The sequence below is a fragment of the Pezoporus flaviventris genome, unplaced genomic scaffold, assembly GCF_033815535.1.
Source record: "Pezoporus flaviventris isolate CSIRO_AGI_PZ_B2104156 unplaced genomic scaffold, CSIRO_AGI_Pfla_v1 ptg000001l, whole genome shotgun sequence".
Taxonomy (NCBI): Eukaryota; Metazoa; Chordata; class Aves; order Psittaciformes; family Psittacidae; genus Pezoporus; species Pezoporus flaviventris.
This window is the reverse complement of record NW_026892549.1, coordinates 55,001,798-55,021,809: the sequence shown is the minus strand read 5'-3', so window position 1 is coordinate 55,021,809 and position 20,012 is coordinate 55,001,798. Positions and strand designations below refer to the sequence as shown.

At 38.2% G+C, this 20,012-nt stretch overlaps 1 protein-coding gene across 1 annotated transcript in view; it reads left to right on the top strand.

Annotated features, from left to right (window-relative positions):
* Positions 1-20,012, top strand: part of SPAG16 (sperm associated antigen 16) — a 432,785-nt gene that overhangs the window by 253,590 nt on the left and 159,183 nt on the right. The window contains exon 13 of the mRNA XM_061458176.1: positions 15,245-15,371. Within this exon, the coding sequence (XP_061314160.1) occupies positions 15,245-15,371 (127 nt within the window). The remainder of the gene's footprint in view (positions 1-15,244; positions 15,372-20,012) is intronic.

The following is a 20,012-nucleotide window of genomic DNA, read 5'->3' as shown; positions in this document are numbered from 1 at the left end:
TCTCTCCCAAATGCTGGAACTGTAGTTGTGTACCATCTGTATCCTGTTCAAGCAAACTACATTCATCTTTGATTAGCCTCAGCTGGAACGTGAACACAAGTTACATCTTAATCCTTAAACAATGACCTCTATGTACAGAAAGAGTCTTCTGGTTCTTTTATTGCAGTTGGAGGACACTGAATTGTGTTTGTACCTTCTTAAAATGCGAATGAATATTGCTTTTAGCCCAACAGTGACGGTTTTCAACATTTGTGGCTCCTTTCTGCTCTAAATCTTAAATTTCTGTTTCCTTTTCCGTTTCTTAAATTAGTCCTACCATTTAGTATGTAGGACATATAAGACAGTTTCTTTGGTACACTGTGCTGATTTTTCTTTGAGCCAGATCTCAGGATCTGTAGGGTAGACTTTGAAAGCTTTAAAGCTTATGACCACACAGTACAAATGGTTAAATCTTTGAGCTGTTTGCATAGCCAGTCTGGCCCTTATAATGAAAACAGGTGAAGATCAGAATGAAGAAAACAAAAGTGTTGGCAATTTCCCTTCTGCACTTCGAATACTCAGAGTAAGTTTTCTGATGTGAATTGAGATATGACATCAGGCAGAAATCTCTTTCTAGACTGGCCAGCATATATTTCCCAGCTAGGAATTAGTTCACCATCTGAAAGGCAATATTTATGCACGTATTTACTGAACTCAGAGCCTGCAAAAGTATGTGTATCTGTGGGAAACCTATAAAATATGTATTGGAATTACCCAGTTGATGCAAAACCAATGAATTTCTTTATATTTTAGTATCTCTTTCAAACATATTTCTGTCACCAAAACAAAAATTGTAGATAATGGAGTCTTAACATTGGGACTGCAGTAAAATGTCAACAAAATTTGTGAATTATTTAATACAGAACAGTCATGAACTGTTTCTATTGCAGAAACGGCATACCAGTTAGCTGCACAGTGGGAACATAGTTGAAGTTAAACTCTGAAGTTCTAACAAAATAATAAAAAAAAAAAGAAACTATATGGGATCTTTTGGAGGTGTTGGGATGTCCTGTTGATTCAAAAGCCCTTTTCATAGTATTTTTAATATCAGACTTTGTTTCATAGTTACGTAGACTGAGCTAACTGTGTTTGGAGGGTTATAATAAAAGTAAGGGCTTGAGGAGTCAGCTGCTAACAAGGTGTGAAGTTAGCAGCTAGCAATGTGGGCTGCCCAAAACCTGATTCTGAGTGTGTCAACCTTTTAAGTCACCCTTGTCAGCTTTGGCTTGACAGTACTTTGATTGCATATTCAGCATCTACAACTACAGTACAAACTAAGCTTTGCTATGTGCAACTGAACACAGTAGTGATTTAATGGAGATGTACTTACCAACATGATCAGAAGATGGCACAACTACTAGAATTACAGTGCCAGTGCTAAAATCGTGGCATATACTCTGAAGCATGCAGTCCTCTGGTGTCAAGCACTGAAAACTTGCAAGCTGTTAGGAATGGATTAGATGTCCCAAATTATTGTGATTTTTCATTACACTGAGGCCAGATTCTTCTCAAAGGGACTGAGAAGTACACTCCTCAAAGTTATTTTGGTCAAATCTGCCTATATTGAAAACAGTTGGGTGCTGTTTCCAGTTGTGCGTAAGAGTGAATAATTTGCTGATGAAATTTAAGTATTTTAAATTCATTACTAAGAAAAGTCAAGGACTCTCTCCCCTTGAGAAGGGGGATATATGTTAAGATCCATAAAAGGAGGAAACTAAACCAGTATTCTTGTATTTTGTGCATGTATTTCAAGTTAACTTTTCCTCCAGCCCTTTTCTAGGGGAGGAGGATTCTGTGTGGGATGAGTGGGCACAATATAAAGATAAGTGTGTAATATAAAGATGGGCTTCTATGAACAAAGCAGCAAAGCAGAGTGGTAGAGGTAGCCTTGGGAATTTAGGCCTTCACATTGTTTGTTTTAGTAGTTTTCCTGCTGAAAACAGAGAGCCAGTCCCATAGTTTGCTCCTATGTTCAGAATAAAAAACACTAGCACCTGTAGCTTAAATCACTAGGCCTCTACTCCAACAGCTGCTCATTAGAGAACCTAGAATGATACTGTTTTTGTTGTGGCTCTGTGTCTATGAGCACAGCAAATCCATTATTCATAATATCTTCCCAAGTTCACAAAGCCATTGAATAGTGCTGCATATCTCCTTAAAGCTGCCACCCACTCAAATCCATTTTATTTGGACAAATAAAGAAACTCTGCACTGCAGAAAACCAATTTGAAAACACACTGAAATTCATTTTCCTCACTTAAATATTAAAGTGCTTATATTTATTGCATTTCAGCTGTGCTGTACTGTTTTCAAAAAGGACTTGCTCATTTAATCAGTCTAAAGGAATGTCAGTAAATTTAAAATGTAGAAGAAAATATACAACAAGAGTAGCACTGCTTTTTATGCAGTGAATCTGCATGCTCTAGATTAAACTCATCCATTAATATTTAAATGCATATTAATTTACAGTACCACAGTACTGACCCAAGCTCTCATGGTTCTCTGCACTATTCCTTTATATATATATATATATATATATATACACACATATATATATAATATATATAAAATAGTTTTTTATTTTAAAAGTAAGGACTGGAATTCCTGGTTTGCAGTACAGTAATCGATAAAGAGGGGCCTCTTTCACTTGTCACTGCATTTTTGAGTTTGAGACTGCAGGTTTTTCTTTATCTTACTTTGTTGATAAAGGCATTTCCTGTATCAGAACACAGTAAGGTAACTGGTAGAGTAATTCATGGTTTGTGTATAGTTTTGGTGCCTTCTGCATTTGTATGTGATGTTCAGGGAACGCAGCTGGCAGAAAGCCCTTTACATGCGCATTGAACAGTGTAAATTATCTGTGCTGTTTACACAAGTCTTCCTGACTATGGGCTGGGACTAAACTATAGAGATATCAGTCTAATCTCACATAAAAGGGAAGAATTAAGAAGTTGGTGAAATTAAATTGTGAAGTACTGGTACTGCTTTATCCATTTATTTCTCTACAGAATTTCGTGACTGTAAAGCTAGGGCACCAAACGGTGGAAATTTTGTTGGGTTGTTCGGCTTTTTGTTGGGAGTGAGTGTGAGGGCTCATAGCTGAATAAAGTCGGTTTTATAAAAACTCTATGGATGAAGTTCAGTTCTTGGGATTCATACTGCTGGTCTCCTATCTAGTTCTTGCTTTAGTTTTTCCCTTTTTTTGGTAGTTTTGCAACAGTTGAGTTTTTTGTTTGGAAGGCAGGCAAGAATTTTGTTTTAGAAACAGTGACAACCTGGGTCATCCTTCGTGTAGTTTCATGTTGATTCTTAGAAAACAGAAGCCCTGAGAGTCACTTCTTCAGTGAGACAAGTTTTGTCCTTGTCAGCTTCTGCCTAATTCTGGAAAGTCACATAACAGAGTTCTTACCTAAGCAGATGTTAGAGGGTGGGCTCCCTAGAGGGTGGGCTCCCTTCATTTAATATGAACCAACAGCTGGATCTTTAAAAAGTGATTGAAAATCTGTTGGAATGGGCATATTGTGTTTGTCATGTACAGGTCTGTTGGTTATCAACTCCCAGTAAGGATTGCTTATTTAGGCCCCCAAAAGCTATATGAATCTGAGACTCTGCATTGTCAGGGAAGTTTGGAAATCTCATCCTAAATGTACAAGGTTGTAGAGAATATGCAGTGGTAGGTCTCTATGGGATGAACTCAGAATAGGCTTTGGCAAGATACTTTGGACTTCAGTGTTGCAGGAGTAGCATTTGTTAAAAATGTGCTGTTATAGATTGTTACAGACTTAAAATCCTATAAAAAGCAATTACGTATTCCATTCCTCAGTGACTTTTCAGACAAAATAGGTTGTATCAGCCTCACAGTAAGATACCAGGATTCAATAGGAAATGTGCATTCCAGTGTAGCATAGTAAGTTTGTCTTGTCTTCTGGTGTAAAGAGGTTTCAAATTTTCCTTTTCATTGTGACTTTCCTCATTTTCAGTGTTATGTGTGACCAGTCAGTATTTGTGCATATAATGCCATATTCTTTATCTTAATGTAATCAAGTAGAAGAGTGAAATGGTGAAAAAGAAGAGAATGAAAGAAATGACAGAGAAATTCTTCAGAGTGCTTGAAACACCGTAAAGGAAAGCTGGATATTGAATTTAGGGGGCTCACGTTTTCCCCAATATTTGAACAGCAGAAGCCTAAAACAGTACAAAATCCTATTTGAATAGAGCAGTTCTAACAAAAGCACTAATATAAACATGCAAAATTAAACCACTTGGCAGTGATCCATCAAAATACATGTATACTTTTATCCTTCAGATTCAACAGCAGTTAAGTTCTTGGATTAATTAAGAGACATCTGGATTTAGTTGCTCAGGGTATGCCAGAAAAGGCAGAAATTCTACCTGTAAAGGTTTTGTATTAAAAAAAAAGGGGGGGGAGGTAGGGCAAGAATAATAAAGCCATGGCAGGTTCCATACTGCCTGCAGAAACAGGCCATCAGTTCAGTGCTGATGTCAGCTGATATGATAATTGAGGATAACCCAGTAGCACCTGGGAGCGAGGCTCTGCTTATTCGTCTGCAGAACTGCTGAGCAGAAAATGTGCTTGTACTAGTTCTGCAGTGTTTAGTGTCAGCTTAAGTGGTTTATATCTATTTTATTATTACTGAGATTGTGCTTATCTGATTATCTAGTACCCAGATGCCTTGAGGGAGTAGGAAATAATTGTTTAATAAAATAAGACTATGGTTTTCAATAAGTGATTCCAGGTGCTCCTGTCTTTAACTGTCCAACAACCACAAAAAAAAAATCCCTCAAGGAAGCTTTATTTGCAGAAAGTGCTGAGCAAGGGTTAGAGTCCAAAAATAATATAAGCATCACCATGTACCTTTCTGAACCTGAGTGCTCCTTGCCCCTTGACTGATGTCAGTAATTCTGGGATAGATGATTTTGCTTTCTGTATGTTACAAGGAAGACCCAGGCATCTTAGAGAAAGAGAAGATTGTGTTCTAGTACCTGCCCTAAAGACTGAAATGGCACTTTATTCAATAACTATGAAATAGAAGAGCTGACCTTGGAGGGGGACAGTTTCAGATCTTGTCTTTCTGAGTGCTGTGACCATTGGTCTGCAGAATTTTTTTTTCTTAAGCTGACTACATTTATTATCTGCAGATAGCCAGACTCGATGAAAAAGTTTGAAAGTTATAGCCATAAACAGATGGTTTAATACATGGGTGTTGACCTTCCTGAGGCAGAAGGAAGAAATAAACCTATATTTTGAAATATGATCAACTAATCTAAGGTGTGCAGTCCTGTGTCATCTTAGGATGTCATGTTAAGAGTGAGTACCAATGCAGTTTATGTGGGGTACAAATCCCATGGCCGTATGTTCTAGGAATGCCTACTAAGTTAAGTTCCTTAAAGTAGTGTTTAACAAGTTCATTGTTTCTGACTGAGGTCAGGGGTGAGAAAGATTACAAATTGCTAAGTATTCTCAAGGTAAAAATACTTTTTACCATTCGCAGACATGGGCCTTTTGCTGATGCTTACAAGCAACAGCAAGGTTCTGTATATGACTGAGATGTGCTTTGAAAAGGGAGCTTATTAAGATCTAGATTCTGGATGTAAGTGCCCAAATCTTGTTCCTGTGCCATGACTTTCAAAGTCATTTTTATTGACCTGATTCTAACCTTGGGAAAAATATGGCCCTTTTCAAATGAAAAATAATCCAAAGTTGAAGCATAAAAAACTACATCTGACGTCTGAAAAATCTGGATCATAATTAATATGCTTCTGTTCAAACTCAAGTAGCTGAAATAAATTAACAAAGTGATTTGGAGCCCAATTTCAGAGCTTTTGCAACAGCTGTTGCTATGAGCCTGAAAAGAGCCTGATGCTACCAACAATTAGGTGTTGACTAGTGAGATTTTAAAGATACCTTGACAAGTTACAGAGTTCAACTGAGCCTACATAGTAAAAGGTAATGAATACTTTATTACCATCTGATATGAAAATATATGTGCTATATTGCAAAATTTTTAATCTCAGAGCTTGTCCTCTTGGAACCCACTGAAATGTTACAAAAGTATTCCTTGCCTCCTGAAGACAGACCTGGCAACTGCAACCCTTTTTATGCTGTTAGGGTGGACATGGTGTGCTGCTGAGGCATTCAGGCTTCTCTGGCCTCCCTTACTGCTGTGACTCAGTCGAGAACAGCTACAGAGGAAAAAATGGTTGTTTCAATTCACAGTGATCACTTGTTGGTGTCTCTGAGACAGCTACAAGACTACTAGTTTCTGTTGCTATTTTAAAGCTGTGTTTGGCAAAGTGATATGTCTTCTGGTCCTGGTTCAGCTGAACATTTAAGTAAATACTTACATTTGAAGCTGTGCTAAGTTCCAGCACATCTGTAGCATCTGTAAAGGATTCTACAGCATCACTATATTGCTTTAGAAATCAGTCTGCTCTTGTAATTGTGGATACTGTTGTTTTTTACAGTGACACTTATTTGAGGTGCACACTGTGATTACATAGGTTTAGTTATATTAATTCAAAATCATGCGTTAACAGTAAAGGTTAGAACTAAAAGACTTTAGACCATTCTTAAGAGATCTTTTGCCTTATTGTTTTATTTTTCCTTTTTATAAAAATAAAGCTTCACATCAGAAGCTCTTTATCAGGAAACAGAAAATAACACACATAATAATACTTCCTACAACACTTCACTTGTTCGAAGAAGTGTAAGATGTTAAGAGGCTAAATCTTAGGTATAATTGTGAGCAGATTTGTTATTCATATTTCAGGCCAGCAAAAAAAGATGTAGATTATTGGCATACACTGTCAGTTTTTCACACCTTCTAGTGAAAGCCAAAGTAGAAGAATATTAATTCAGTAATTTGCAATTTCCATAAGAGTACATATCAAGCTATTATCAATCATATTTATTATTTTCAGTGTTTATCAGAATAGATCCCGGTTTTGAGTAGTATTCAATCACTCAAAGAGAACATAATGTAATTGCTTATATTCTTTTTTGTCTAATTTTGCTAGACAACACTAACCAAACATGGTACCTGTGCAAGTCTTTTGTTCTGCAAACCCCAACCAACCACTGTCTCTTTGTGCTCTATGAGGAAACATGCTCAATAATCACTGGTAGAATATAAAGGTTCTTATTTTGCAGGCTAGCATCAGGCAGTCAAGTCTATGTTCAACACCATAGCAACCAGAGTGTCCTTAAAACTCTGCCTTTGCGCTTTTTTGGCTGAGAGTGGGTTTTTTTCTCAGTGATATGTCTTAGTAAGGTGATCAGTATCTCACTAGTAGTGGAAGTTTTCACACACTCAATAAATACACAGCTCCTACTAAAATACATGTAGTAGAGCTCTTCCAGAAAAATAAATATGGTGTTATAATTGGCTACTTTTCCAATAATACTGATTCTGTTACATAAATTACAAGGAATTGAGACAAATAAGCATTTTAATCCCAAAGGTAAGGCATGAAGTTTTGCAGCCCCTTTCTCCTGCATTTATAGAACACTATTTCAAAGACTGTGGTTATTTGGCTGTTCTCTAATTTCACTGCAGAATGGGAATTTGACTGGAGCATTGCTTTCTGATGGTTAATTATAAATTTATTAGGGGAGTTCTGGCCAAATGTCCCTCAATCTTAGACCTTGCAGAATCCAAAGTTCAAGCTATTAGACTTCATTAAATGTGATGCACTGGCCTCTCTGTTCTGCATGTGCTTACTTGTATTTTTTGTGTTCTCATGTATGTCCAGTTTTCCCTTTCTGGGTATTGTTTGCCAAAGAGGCTCTTTCAAATCATAGAAATAGGACGAAGTAATTTTTAGAACAGCAACTTATGTAAGGAGGCATGGTCTCTGGAGATGAAATAAATCTCAAACACAACACAACAAAATAGCTTTCCTGTTCTGTTTGGGTGTTGCTGTTGCCTGAGTAGGTTGTTAACAGCACACAAATGCATAAATGGTAGCAGGGTTCTGCACTGCTACTGGAGGTGGCACTACAGAAGAAAAGAACCCTGTATCTGTTTTGAGTTGGAGGAAGGGTTTACAGACAAGCTTATAGGCATGCTTTGATGGACTTGCTTTTGTCCCATATTCCTGCTTTAAGTAGATTTTAACACAGGGTACTTGCAAGGTTGAACCCCAAAATATGTGGAACTGGATTGGGCTGGGGAGCACTCTGTGTTTAGACCTCACCAAATGAGGTCCAAAGTTAAGGACCAGTCATGCTTCCATGTTGCCTTTCAGTTTTCTCTTAGAGTTTTACTATAAAGGGAGGGCTTTCGTAATAGGTTAGACAAATTCAGTCTAAACCGGGGGCTTACCTGAAGGCATCATTGCATCCCGTGCGAGCATGAAGGCTCTCCCTGTGTGTGCAAGGTGTTCATTGTACAAGCAGGGCCAGAAGAGGACTAAGACTACAGTTCCCACCCACAGCAGGGTGCTATCTGTTCATCCACTAAATCACTGTGGTTTTTATTACTGATTTCAGCAGGAGCTGAAGCAGGGCTGCAAATGGTTTTGTTCAGTCTTTATAAATTGGTACTAAAGAGAAGCTGCCATGCTCCGTTTAGCTCCTGAAAAGTAAGGGGAAAAGAACTTTGTCAAATTTCAGAGAATAAATCTGCACTCTGAAAAATAAACTGCTGCAGGCTTTCAAATCTGACCAAACAAGACAAAAATGTAACTATTAAAGTTAACTTATGTTCTTTTAATTAAAAGAAGCAATTTGATCTATTTCAGAACCTCAGTGGTTTGAGAGTATGAATCCTGATTTCCCAGTTTCTCAAGGAGGTCTAAGAAAAGGATGTAGCAGTATTTTATTGCAAGCTTGTAAACTCGCCGAGTTAGATAAGTAATGTTTGTTTATATACCTAGAAAATGTTAATAAAACATTCATATCATTTGGGGTTCTTTCTTCCTTGGCCAAGCCTTCCTAGTTGCTAGGCCTTGGCTTTGCTTTTGGCAGAAGGAGGAGAAAATAGAGGAAGGGAAAGATCTGCACCCTTGAACTTACAGTTAAGCCTTCAGAGATCACTTTCCTTTTACATGCTCAGTTTACTGTGCACTAGACCAAAAGTGTGAGCTGTCAGGCTCCTGTGGTGATAAACCTGGATCTAATCCTACTCCTACTGACATTAGTGGCAAACCTTGTGTTGCTTTCAGTGGAAGCAGGACGTAGACACTGTGCTTGTGTGCTTCAGCCAGCCTTACCTCGCTGAGCTCAAAGCAGCCTCTGATGTGAGTGATGATAGGAATGTTTAATACTTAATCCTGCTTCTGCTCACTGTGAATTTAAAATGTCTAACAATTACAATTACCTAAACCCAACAATATAAAGTGATTTCACATGATTTAATAACTCGGGAGTAACTGAGCCTTGCTAGAGAAGCCCCAGTTTACAGCTTCTTTTAAATTGGAGATTGCTCTTTGTTTTGCAGAGCACTCAGGTTGTGAAGATTAAAACGTTCCATGTATGAGGATAAATTACAGAGAAGGATTTAATTTGTATTTTCTTTCTAAATGCTTCTAAATACTGGAGAAGAAATGTTTACTTTTTCACAATAGTTGTAGCCTATACTTTAGCACTGCATTTTCAAACTGTCAAACACTGGTTTGAATGAGGTCATGAATGAATGTTCACAATTTGAAGACAGCTTCATTTTATGGAAGATAAGTAATAATTGAACAAAGTGGTTCATATTGGAAACATCATACTGGCATGTATCTTTTCAGAGACAAATGTACTTAATGAAGTGTCCTCACATGTCAATGTCTTCTAAAATGTGTTATATTTAGTGAAATAATGGGTCAAAAAAAACCCCAAAACATTGTCATAAATGATGGTAGGTGCTTTTTTACTGAAATACTGGTAGTTTTACATTCTTGACATGAATAATTGGGTGTGTCATATGTGAAGCTACCTAGAAATAAAATAGAGGTCATAAAATGTAAAGACATGATAGGATGCATTTATAACAGCATAAACCAAACTGGCATTTTAATGTCTTAAGCCAGCCTATATGCTATACTTGCCCATTGATCTTGGCTGGAAAAGTTCTATGCCTAATTTAAGAACATTTTGGAGATAAAGCCATATAATGGGATAGGATTTGGTTTTGCAGAAAGTTTTCTCCTTTTATTGTTACAATTATATCACCATAACAGGAATGGAGGCTGATTGTTGTGTGACCTGACAAAACTTGCTTAGAATTGTTGTGTCCGTCTTCATAGCAGGTGACTTTCTGGTATAATTTATCTTGATATTTTACCTTCTGGTGATTGCAAGTAACATAGCAGCATGTTTTCCTATAGGCATGAGAAAGGGTTTAGTTTTTTGTTCATTCCATGGATTTGAGAGAGTCATTGTTGGGAAAGATAGTACAGTTTGAGTGTGCATTTAATGTATTCCTTTGGAAGGCTTGTAAAAAGATGGCTGGTAGAGGCAATGGCTCAAAAGTATGTGCAAAAATCTCATTAATTTTGATTGGCTCTATAGGTTCTTTTAATTACCATGCTTGAAATTGAGATTTAATATGGCACAGCAATGAAATAAGTAGATTGAGATGAGATCTTAGAAAGCAGTTCTTAACTGTGAGGGTGGTGAGACACTGGCACAGGTTGCCTAAAGAGGCTGTGACTGCCCCGTCCCTGGCAGTGTTCAAGGCCAGGCTGGACAGGTCTTGGAGCAGCCTGCTCTAGTGGAAGGTGACTCTGCTCATGGCAGGGGGTTGGAACTTGATGAGCTTTAAGGTCCCTTCCAACACAAACCAGCCTGGGATTCTGTGGCTACCTAATTAATCATTGAAATTATACTACTCCCCAACCCCCCAGTTTTTTCAACTGGATCTGATCATAGAAACCATATGTTTATAAAAAAAAAAATCAAGAAAGGATGCAGAGCTTGTCCTGTTTTCAGAGAATTGCTAGTAAGCATGTGTGTGTTGGGTGTTAAAACTCTTTTAAATAGCAAATGAGTTGGCAACATGTAATCTCACTTGTTGCTCTGATTTGCTGCGTGTCTTTTGAAATGAGTACTAAGCTGGTGTGGAGCACTGCAGGTTGTCCAGTGCTTTGTGCTCTAAATAGCCTTTAGCAGTAAATATGTACCCGGCAGTTGTCAAATGTTCTCATCAGGGCTTGCCAACTTGTTGTCCTCACTGAGATTGAACTCCATCTGTGCAGACAGGAAAGTACACAGGGAAAAGAAACCTGCCCACTATCTGTATTTTCTTCTGTTATTGTACAGTTGATGAAATATCTCACTAGTGCATTATTTGGCTGCTATTGTACGTTAGTGTAGAGACGGCAGTCTCTTAATATTCAGTGAAGCCTCATGTTAGTGAAAGTGTTTCAAATCTTCTGTTTTCAATGTGGTTTTACTGAAAGCCCTTTTGAATTTGAATGAACCATTCTGAAATGTGATTCTCAAAAAAAGAAATCTCTAAAAATTGAGCAAGTAAAATTTGCCCATCACTTTTGAGCTAGTGATATCGATAATGGTATGATTAATTTAAAGGCAAGATTCATGCTATAGGTGTGCTGCTTTAGAACTATAACAGTCTGTCCATGTTTGTTTGAACCTGCTAAGGAAAATCAAAACCTGGTGAGGTAGAATTAGAGCTGATTTACTGATGGACATCATTCCCTTACCTGGATTTAAGGAAAGGGAAATTGACTTGTAGAGAAAAAGGGAATACCGAGGATAATCAGTCATGAGTCAAGAAAATGTGTTAACTGATGTTTTACATTGAAAAAGTAGTAACAACACAGGTAAAGGATGAGGGTTGGAATTGGTGGCTGTGGTGAGGTTCAGAATGCAATCTGCAAAATACTGAGCAGTATGCTCATGCCTACAATGGCAGTATTTGCTCAGGAGCTCCTTGTGTCTGGATGTAAGCCACAAGGGTACTGCAAATTCCTAAACTACTATTCATAGATGATTCTCTCTATCTTCCGAACTAAATTGCTCAGAGCTGGTGAAACTTGTACCCATGAGGCTATGTGTTCATCATGAGAAAAAAAAACATTAGATAATGAAAGTCGCTACAGATCTGTTCTAATGTAGGTAAACTTTAACCATGGCATAAAAATATGAGCTCGAGTGAAAACCAGGGTAATTCTCTACCCTTCATGTCAGAGGAAAAGGAACATCTAAATAAAACTTTTTCCTTTCTGACCAAAAGATAGCTTGTATACAAGAGAGTCTTGCTGGAATTATATCTCAGCTGGAAGGAAAGATGAGGTTTTTTTTATGTAGCAGTTGGAGGTTCTTAGAAATACTAGTCAGTCAGTTACCAGAGTGGTAAATTAAATCTTGAGAGCCAGAGTTCACTCATCAATACGCAGTGATATGGAAGTGGCAAGGAGAGAGACAGACAACTGCATCAGCACTGGGTGTTTATGTTCTTAACGGAAAAATACAAATCATTTCTTTCCCTTCTGCTGCTGTCATGGTCCATCACTTTAGTCCATTTTCACCTTGCTGAGGGATTCTGAGTGGGCCTTCATGCTTTGACACCTAATTAATCTCTCACAAGCCTGTTCTTGCAGCCTGCCTGCCTGGGATGGGCCGTATCTTATGTCAGTGCCTCACAAACAAAATCTTCTTTGCTTTTTTCCTTTACTTTCCTTCATTTTCCTATGTTCTTTCACCCCAAGCCCCCTCAAGCAGGTTGAAGATGTTTGTTTCCCTTGTCTTTGAAAATTACATACATACATACATTCTGTTTTTACAGGAAAATAGCCCCTTTTCTTCTAGTGAACACTGTCCCACTGTGGTATATAAAGTTGTCTGTGTTTTCAAACCTAATAAGTGCCCACAAAAATGCACAGCAGGATTTTGCTTATCAGAAGCTGCAGCCCCAAGTCCTTACAGTGTTAACAGGCAAGCAGGAAATCAGGGGTCACTTTTAAATCATGGCATACCTATACATGAATAAAAGTATATGATCTGAGGAAGGCATATTCTGTGGTGTAAAACATTACCATGAGACTGAAAAAAAAATATTTCACTGAAGTTATTTTATTGTCTATATCAAGTGATCATGAATGTCTTGTGCACCGAGCTCTAACAGCCACAGTACTTTATGACTAGTTTAAAACAAGTCCTTGTGATAAAGTAACACATGTAGTCTGTATAACAGATAACACCAAAATACTGAATATATTGAATATAGTGTATTATCTATAATAGAAAAACATAGGTTCTTTAAAATTATACCAGTGGAATCTAATAGTCCTTTGAAAAATATTTCCTGGATAATATTTCTACTCAGAAACAACTGATTTCCCTTCTGTAGGGACAGGCCTGGTGTTCAGCTCAGCACATCATATGGATTTTGGTCTGGGAAATGGAGAGGCATTAAAATAGGTCTGAGAGGTCATTTTATTAGATGAGTGATCAGGGATAAGTGTCCATCAAAACCTTTTAGCTCTATTGGCCTGTACCTGATCTGCAGATACTGATCTTCTGTGCTGTTTATCCCAAACTTGCAGGAGCTCCAAGAGTCTTCTGGTGACATACAGGGAGGAAGAAAATTTTTAAAAAGTAAAGAAAAAAATCATCTCTTTAATTCCCCCTGCGGACAGCTTCCTTAATAAATACTGTAAGAAATTTATCTGCTAAGAGCCACCCAGTAATCTAACGTACAAGCCCCAGTGATATATTCAGCAGCCAGCTCAGGGTAGGTGTGTTTCTACTGTCAGAATCACATGAGCAAGGAATAAAATCGTGAGCTCTCACTGAAAGCTGCAGTAATTTATGATGAGTTGTTGGCTTTTCTTTTTTTCATGCTATTTTTGACTCAGCTGGACAAAGAGGATAGAACTGACTTGCTTTTTCCATAGTATGCTCACCTGCCTGTATGTTTTCACAAGATACGATTCAAACACTGTAAATTCATGAAGTTTCATGTATATGTAAAGAAATCATAGACTGAAAGCCTTATCAGCATGGGTGACTCATGCATACAGACATAAGTCATGAATGCAGGTTTATTTCAGTTGTCTCCCCTCTTGACATGCTTGGGTAGGAGTTAAGCATTTACCATTCTATTCAGTCTGAATAATCCCAGATTTGTTTGTTACCTTCTGTGTTGTCCTGGTGAGGAATCCTTGGGCTTTTCCTTCTCTTCTCCTGGACTCCATTTTAAGGAATCTTCTTCTCTGGTGTGCATGCAGAAAACAGAACAGAAGCCCAAAAGCTTGTACAGATCATAGCTAGATAGCCAACTTCAGGCTAGGTTGTGAGAGAACTGATTCTCTACAGCATTGTCATAGTGGTTGCATCTCTATTTGTTACAGTGGGAAAAGCTTCCCATCTTGTATTCAGGTTCATACCCTGAACTGAGAAGGATCAATAGTGTTGTCTCAGAAATTTACACATTAAAAGGTAAGAAAACAAACAGATAAGAAAGCAAAACAAAACTCCTTAGGGTATTACTTCATAGCTAATCAGCTGAGAGAAAACAGGACAGTTGAAAGTCTTCAGCCTTGAAAGAACTTCCAAAGCTACGTTACAGAGTAATTCCATCTAAGCTGTGGTCAGTTCATAGCAAAGACTTCCATGCTTGGGTTTCACCTCTGTTTCTTCACATCTGCTTTAAGAACCTACAGCTTACAGTGGCTACTGGTGAGGCTCGTCCATAGTAGGGAAGAAGGCCTCTTGGGTGTCCACAATGACAATACTTCACCCCCAGTGAAAAGTCCCTGACATCACTTAGTTTCTACAAGTCTTTCTGCAGACCTTTAGAAGAAAGTCAGGCTGCCAGCCTTCTCTGGCTTCCTTCGAGGTATATGTTGGCATGGTGCTATACATCTCTTAGATCCTTTGTAAGCAAGAAGGAATAAGACATCTTTAAAAAGTAAATGGTGCTGTCCCTATCCTACCTTTTTATCCATGTTCCTTTTAAATTCTACATCAGCAAGGTTTTTGAGGATGCACCCAGGAAAAAAGTGGTGCTTTCATTGTTGCTCCTTACAATTCAGTCTTTTAAAACCTGCTTCTCCATTTCCTTTTGCCTTCCCACTACAGCCTTGGGTGATGAATAGCTGTCAATGTTCATCTTTTCTAAAGAGTAGCTAGGAAATACACCTGAAATGCATTGCTAATTTACCTGAACATTTCTCTTGTTGTTATTATCCTGAATGGCAAGTGCTGTATTCCTGTTATTTTCTTTTGCAGTGAGAAATGCAAATACACAATGTGTGGCCATAAGGATTCAGTCAATAGCATTGAGTTTCTTCCATTCTCCAACATTGTTCTCACTAGCTCTGCTGACAAGACTTTGTCCCTGTGGGATGCCAGAACGGTAAGCAGCCTTTTTCTTGGTCTTTCTTGAATTCAAGGAAAGTGATGGCATATATGGTATAAGGACGATGTGGCACTAGAGTATTCACTAACACAGCTATTATCTTCTGAGCAAAATTATCACCATATCACATTTCCTTGACATCTGAAACGTCTGAGTCCTCACAGTGCAACACATGGGCATGCACTGAGATCACTGAATAAACAGGGAGACTTAGTTTGGTGGTGGTGGTGTTCCCAGCTGATGGCTGGTCTGGAAGGTGGTATTGCTGCACACTGTGCTCTGTCAGGTCAATACAGCAGCTGAAAGTCAGCTTTGCCATGCTTCTTTTGTAAGTGTTGGCATGTGCTTTAGGTTACATACAAAGGAAATGGGAGAAAGTGATATAGGAGAACTTCAAGCTACAGAGAAGTCTAGTATATTTATTATTCCTTTATAGAAGAGATTCCCCTCCTTGCTCCCAGAACTCACTGCTGATTTCTCATGCAATATGTATTGTTTTCTCCATAATGTATCACTGTAGGTAGTGTCCAAACTGCTGCATCTTATTCTCTACCTTCATTCTTTGCTATAAGTATAAATGAATGTAGTATATCAGAGAGTGTATTTGTTGCTGCTGCTGCTTTGCAGACCGAATATGTATATCATGTGCAAGTGGAATGCCAGAACAAGGCAAGAGTCATTTTCTTCTACTGTCGGAACATTCAATAATTATTGCTGCTGTTGTGATACTTCGCATAGAGCAACTATTCAAATGCTCAAGTTGCTACTTCAGTTGGTATTACTGTCACTATGCATTTCTCAAACAATGTAAAGATGATACAAGATTCCAGCCCAGGATAGGGAAGGTTGTATTCGTGGAAGTGATTTGAGAAGAAGACAAAGAACTGTTGCTGTGTACTAACTAATAGGTGTTGTCATTAGAGCTATACAAACATAGGGTAGGAAAAACTGACATGAAAATGGCAGTGAAATACTTGAGATGCTTATTAAGCAATTTCTATTTATGGGTCATAGAAACAGACTGAATAGAAGGTAATTTCATAATAATCCTGGGCATAAAGTACCAGTTAAAATTAAGCCAGTCAAGACTCATTAGTCTTAGCTGCGTTGGTTTGTAAGAATATTTGATATCTGAAAAGGAATAATTCAAACAGAGGGAAAAATATTGAAAAACAAAAGAAAGTTAAAAACTGGGTGGAAAAATAGTTTTCTTTTTTTTTTGCTTTTAATAAATCCTGTAAGGAACTTAATCTTGCAGATGTCTCAGTAATTTCCTGTTCATAGCAAATTAACACGATTACACAAAAGCTTTTCTTTGATAAACTTATGGAAAAAAACCTTCAATTTTCATTAACAATTTTTTTCAGCTTTGGATAATTTTGCTATGATAGGAAAGACCTTTTGTGAAAATATTTTTGTGTGGCATGTTTATTCTGTTGAATTGTTTCCCTGTTCAGTGGGAAATCTTGAAGGATTCAGATAGTGGGCCCACATTGAAGCGTCACTCTAAGTGGTGAAATCACTATGAAGATGCTATCTATCTCCCTCTAAATGCTGAATGATATTAAATGTTCCCTCCAGAAGGAAGATGAATGGTTTTCCCCCATTAATTTGGAACAGAGTCTTTTCTCACCTGTATGAGATCAATTAGCATTAAAGAGTGCATTTAAGATAATTTTAATGAAACATGAAAATCATACTCCGGTTTGTTTTCTCATAAATTAGATTCATATTACTATCCACATCTTGCTTTTCAATCATTAACTTCAGTCAGCTCTTTATTATTAAAGATAATGGATGCAGAGAACTGTAAGTCAGAGCAGTGTAAGTTGAATGGACAATGAGCTCTGGATTTGGGGCAGAGTGGGACATAAATCTTCGTAATTGCTAAGCTGAAGTTATAATGCAGCCTTTAGACTTTAAAAATGTGTGGCATTACTTTGTTAATTTTTTTTTATTTCCCCCCCCCCCCCTCTGGATAACATAGGGTAAAATCTAGAGTTTCCAAAAAAAAACCTGCAGCACATTGACTGTACTTTTAACCTAAGATAGATGTTGCCTATAAAGAAATTAGAACACAGAAGGATGAATAGTATTTAGATGATTATGGCTCTTTCCAAACATTCTGGGAGAAAATAGGGAGTTGGTATTGGATTTGGACAAGAACCATCCTCTTGCTGTGCCAGACTCCCAGTAGATTAGATGTGTGAGACTGAGGCTGCAATTCACTGGTAGGAATTTCTTGCCAGTAAAGCTGATGGCTCTTGTGCCAAGATAAACTGGGGAATTTATTTATCTTTATGCCAGTTTCATAGAAAGACAAGTATATGCTGGCTTTTCACCAGAGTATTTTCTTGCTGGCACATCAGAGTGAGCATCTCTACCCATGAATTGCAAAGTGTGTCCAACGATAAATACGAGAAGTGCAAAAGAGTGTGATACCTCAAGAGTACAAGTTCACCTGCCTGGGTTAATTCTTCTCATGATAAGCGGTCTACCACTCATCTGCATTTCCCACATTCTGATGAATAATTTCTTGGGGCTTGTCAGATCTGTCTGGGTAACATTTTAGCCAAGCTGAATCTTTGCTCTTTCTCAGACAGATAAAATGCCAAATATTTATACTCTTAAATAATTAAATAGAGGGGGGAAAAAGTACTCTCATTTTTCATTCTACACATTTGAAACTTATTGATTTAGTAACTGTTTCATCTGCTTTCTGATTTTTGAAATGTCAGGTTCTCCAAGTGGATATTTTATTTTTGAAAAAGTTCTGCAGTGACTGTCATTTAGAAGTCAGCATTCAGTAGTAATGCCCTAAGGAATGTGTCTCACAAGCATTTGGGAAGACTTGTGTGTGTACTTAACTGGACAGTCCCATTCATATCAGTGTTACTGTTCTTGTTAATGAAGTCGAGCACATGCACAGCTCTGTAAAAAGCTAGATTCGTACAATGCTTTTTCTATTTGAGTCTGTGAAATACTAAACATTCAAGATACTGTTTGATAACTGTTGCCTATCTTGGTCTCTACTGGTCACTGATATTCAAGTGCTTGTAGTTTTATTTTTTAATTATCCAGGATATATTGCTGATTGTGTGCAGTGTAGCCCAGTGATTTAAGACAAGCTCTTATTTTTCTGCATTCCTTTAGTAGAAAACTGTTGGCACATAGCACAGATGAAAGGATCCTATTCCCACCCAACTATCAAACTAATATCCCTGACATCCAGACAGGAAGGCATTAAGCGTGTCAGTTTTTTACTGTTTGGGTCAAAGATGACTTAAATATGGGTATGATGGCTCAACAGAACAGTGACAAGATGCTGTGCATCAAATTTTATCCTTGACAGTAGTTTGTGGACTGAACAGCACAATCAGAAGTTGGGAGCTCTGAGGTAGTGTGGTCTTTGATGAATAATGCAGGCAGCAATCTTGGAGGAAAAAGGAAAAAAAAGCAGAATGAGATTGTCCAAACTCCTGCCTTAACAGCAGCAAATAGCTCCCAGTAATGATAACTCATCTTCATTGAGCCAGAATCTGGCTGTGGCCATCATACTCCTGATGTAAAGCTTCCCTATGCCCCAAAGCAAGGGAGGGGAGTGGGAATCCAGGCAGAGATTCCTTTCACGCTCATGCAGGGGTATCTCTTCATGCACGTGAAGAAATCGGTTCTCTCTCAGCCCATGGGAATGGTTCCGGAGTGGTTACAGGCACACTTTATATTAGTAGGGCAGGCTGGGCTTCTAGGGCCACATTATACTGAAGAAAGCCATTAGGAAGAAGTAGTCAGTGAAGAGAGTGAGAAGCAGCTGGATGTTCCTTTAGGCCAGGTCTTTTTTTCTTTAAATGTGGCATTGGATAAAAGAGAGTATGTACAGCCCTTTAAAGAGTTATTTCCTAATTACTGTCTGCTTATAATTTTCTGCCAATGGCTTTTGAATGCTAGACAAGGTTTGATAGAGTTTAAGTTGCTATGCGATTAGGTCTCTGGGCAACAGCAGGGAAACCCAAATGAATGACACATCTGGTAGAAATGGCAGTGGGTACTCAGCCCTGCTGTCAGGCACCACCTTCCCCTCGGTCCACAGTAGCCCCACCAGCCTTGTTCTACCATGTGGGTACAGGGGGTGGTGGTAGGACGCTGCCTGGGACTTTTCTTTCTTGGCTTTTCATGATCTACCCCATACACTCTTAGACCCCAAAATGATAGGTCTGTGAGTTCAAAGAAATAGCAGAGTAAATCCCCAAGAATTTGGGGCAGTGCAGTTTGCATTTTTGCAGTCTTGTAAAAGGCACAATATTCAGCATTTAAGGCATCCAGATCATTTAAGGACAGTGGCTGCTTAAAGGGCTTTTCACACTGTGTCCTACCAGGGAATAAACACTTACATACTCCCATTTTTTAGCTCTCTGCTGTTGCCAGCTGTGGTGTGGCATTTCAATGATGAGGGTTTAGCTGCTGACGTGTTTCCTATGGATGTGGAATAATTACAGTGATGCTGATCTAAGCTCCAGTCTTGCAATGTTTTCCTTCACAACAGAAGTCCATATTTCCCCACCATAGCATGGGACAGCTCTGCTGTGGTTCCTAATGCAACTGGATTGTGCCTGAAAGTGAGTTAATGCTTACTTGATT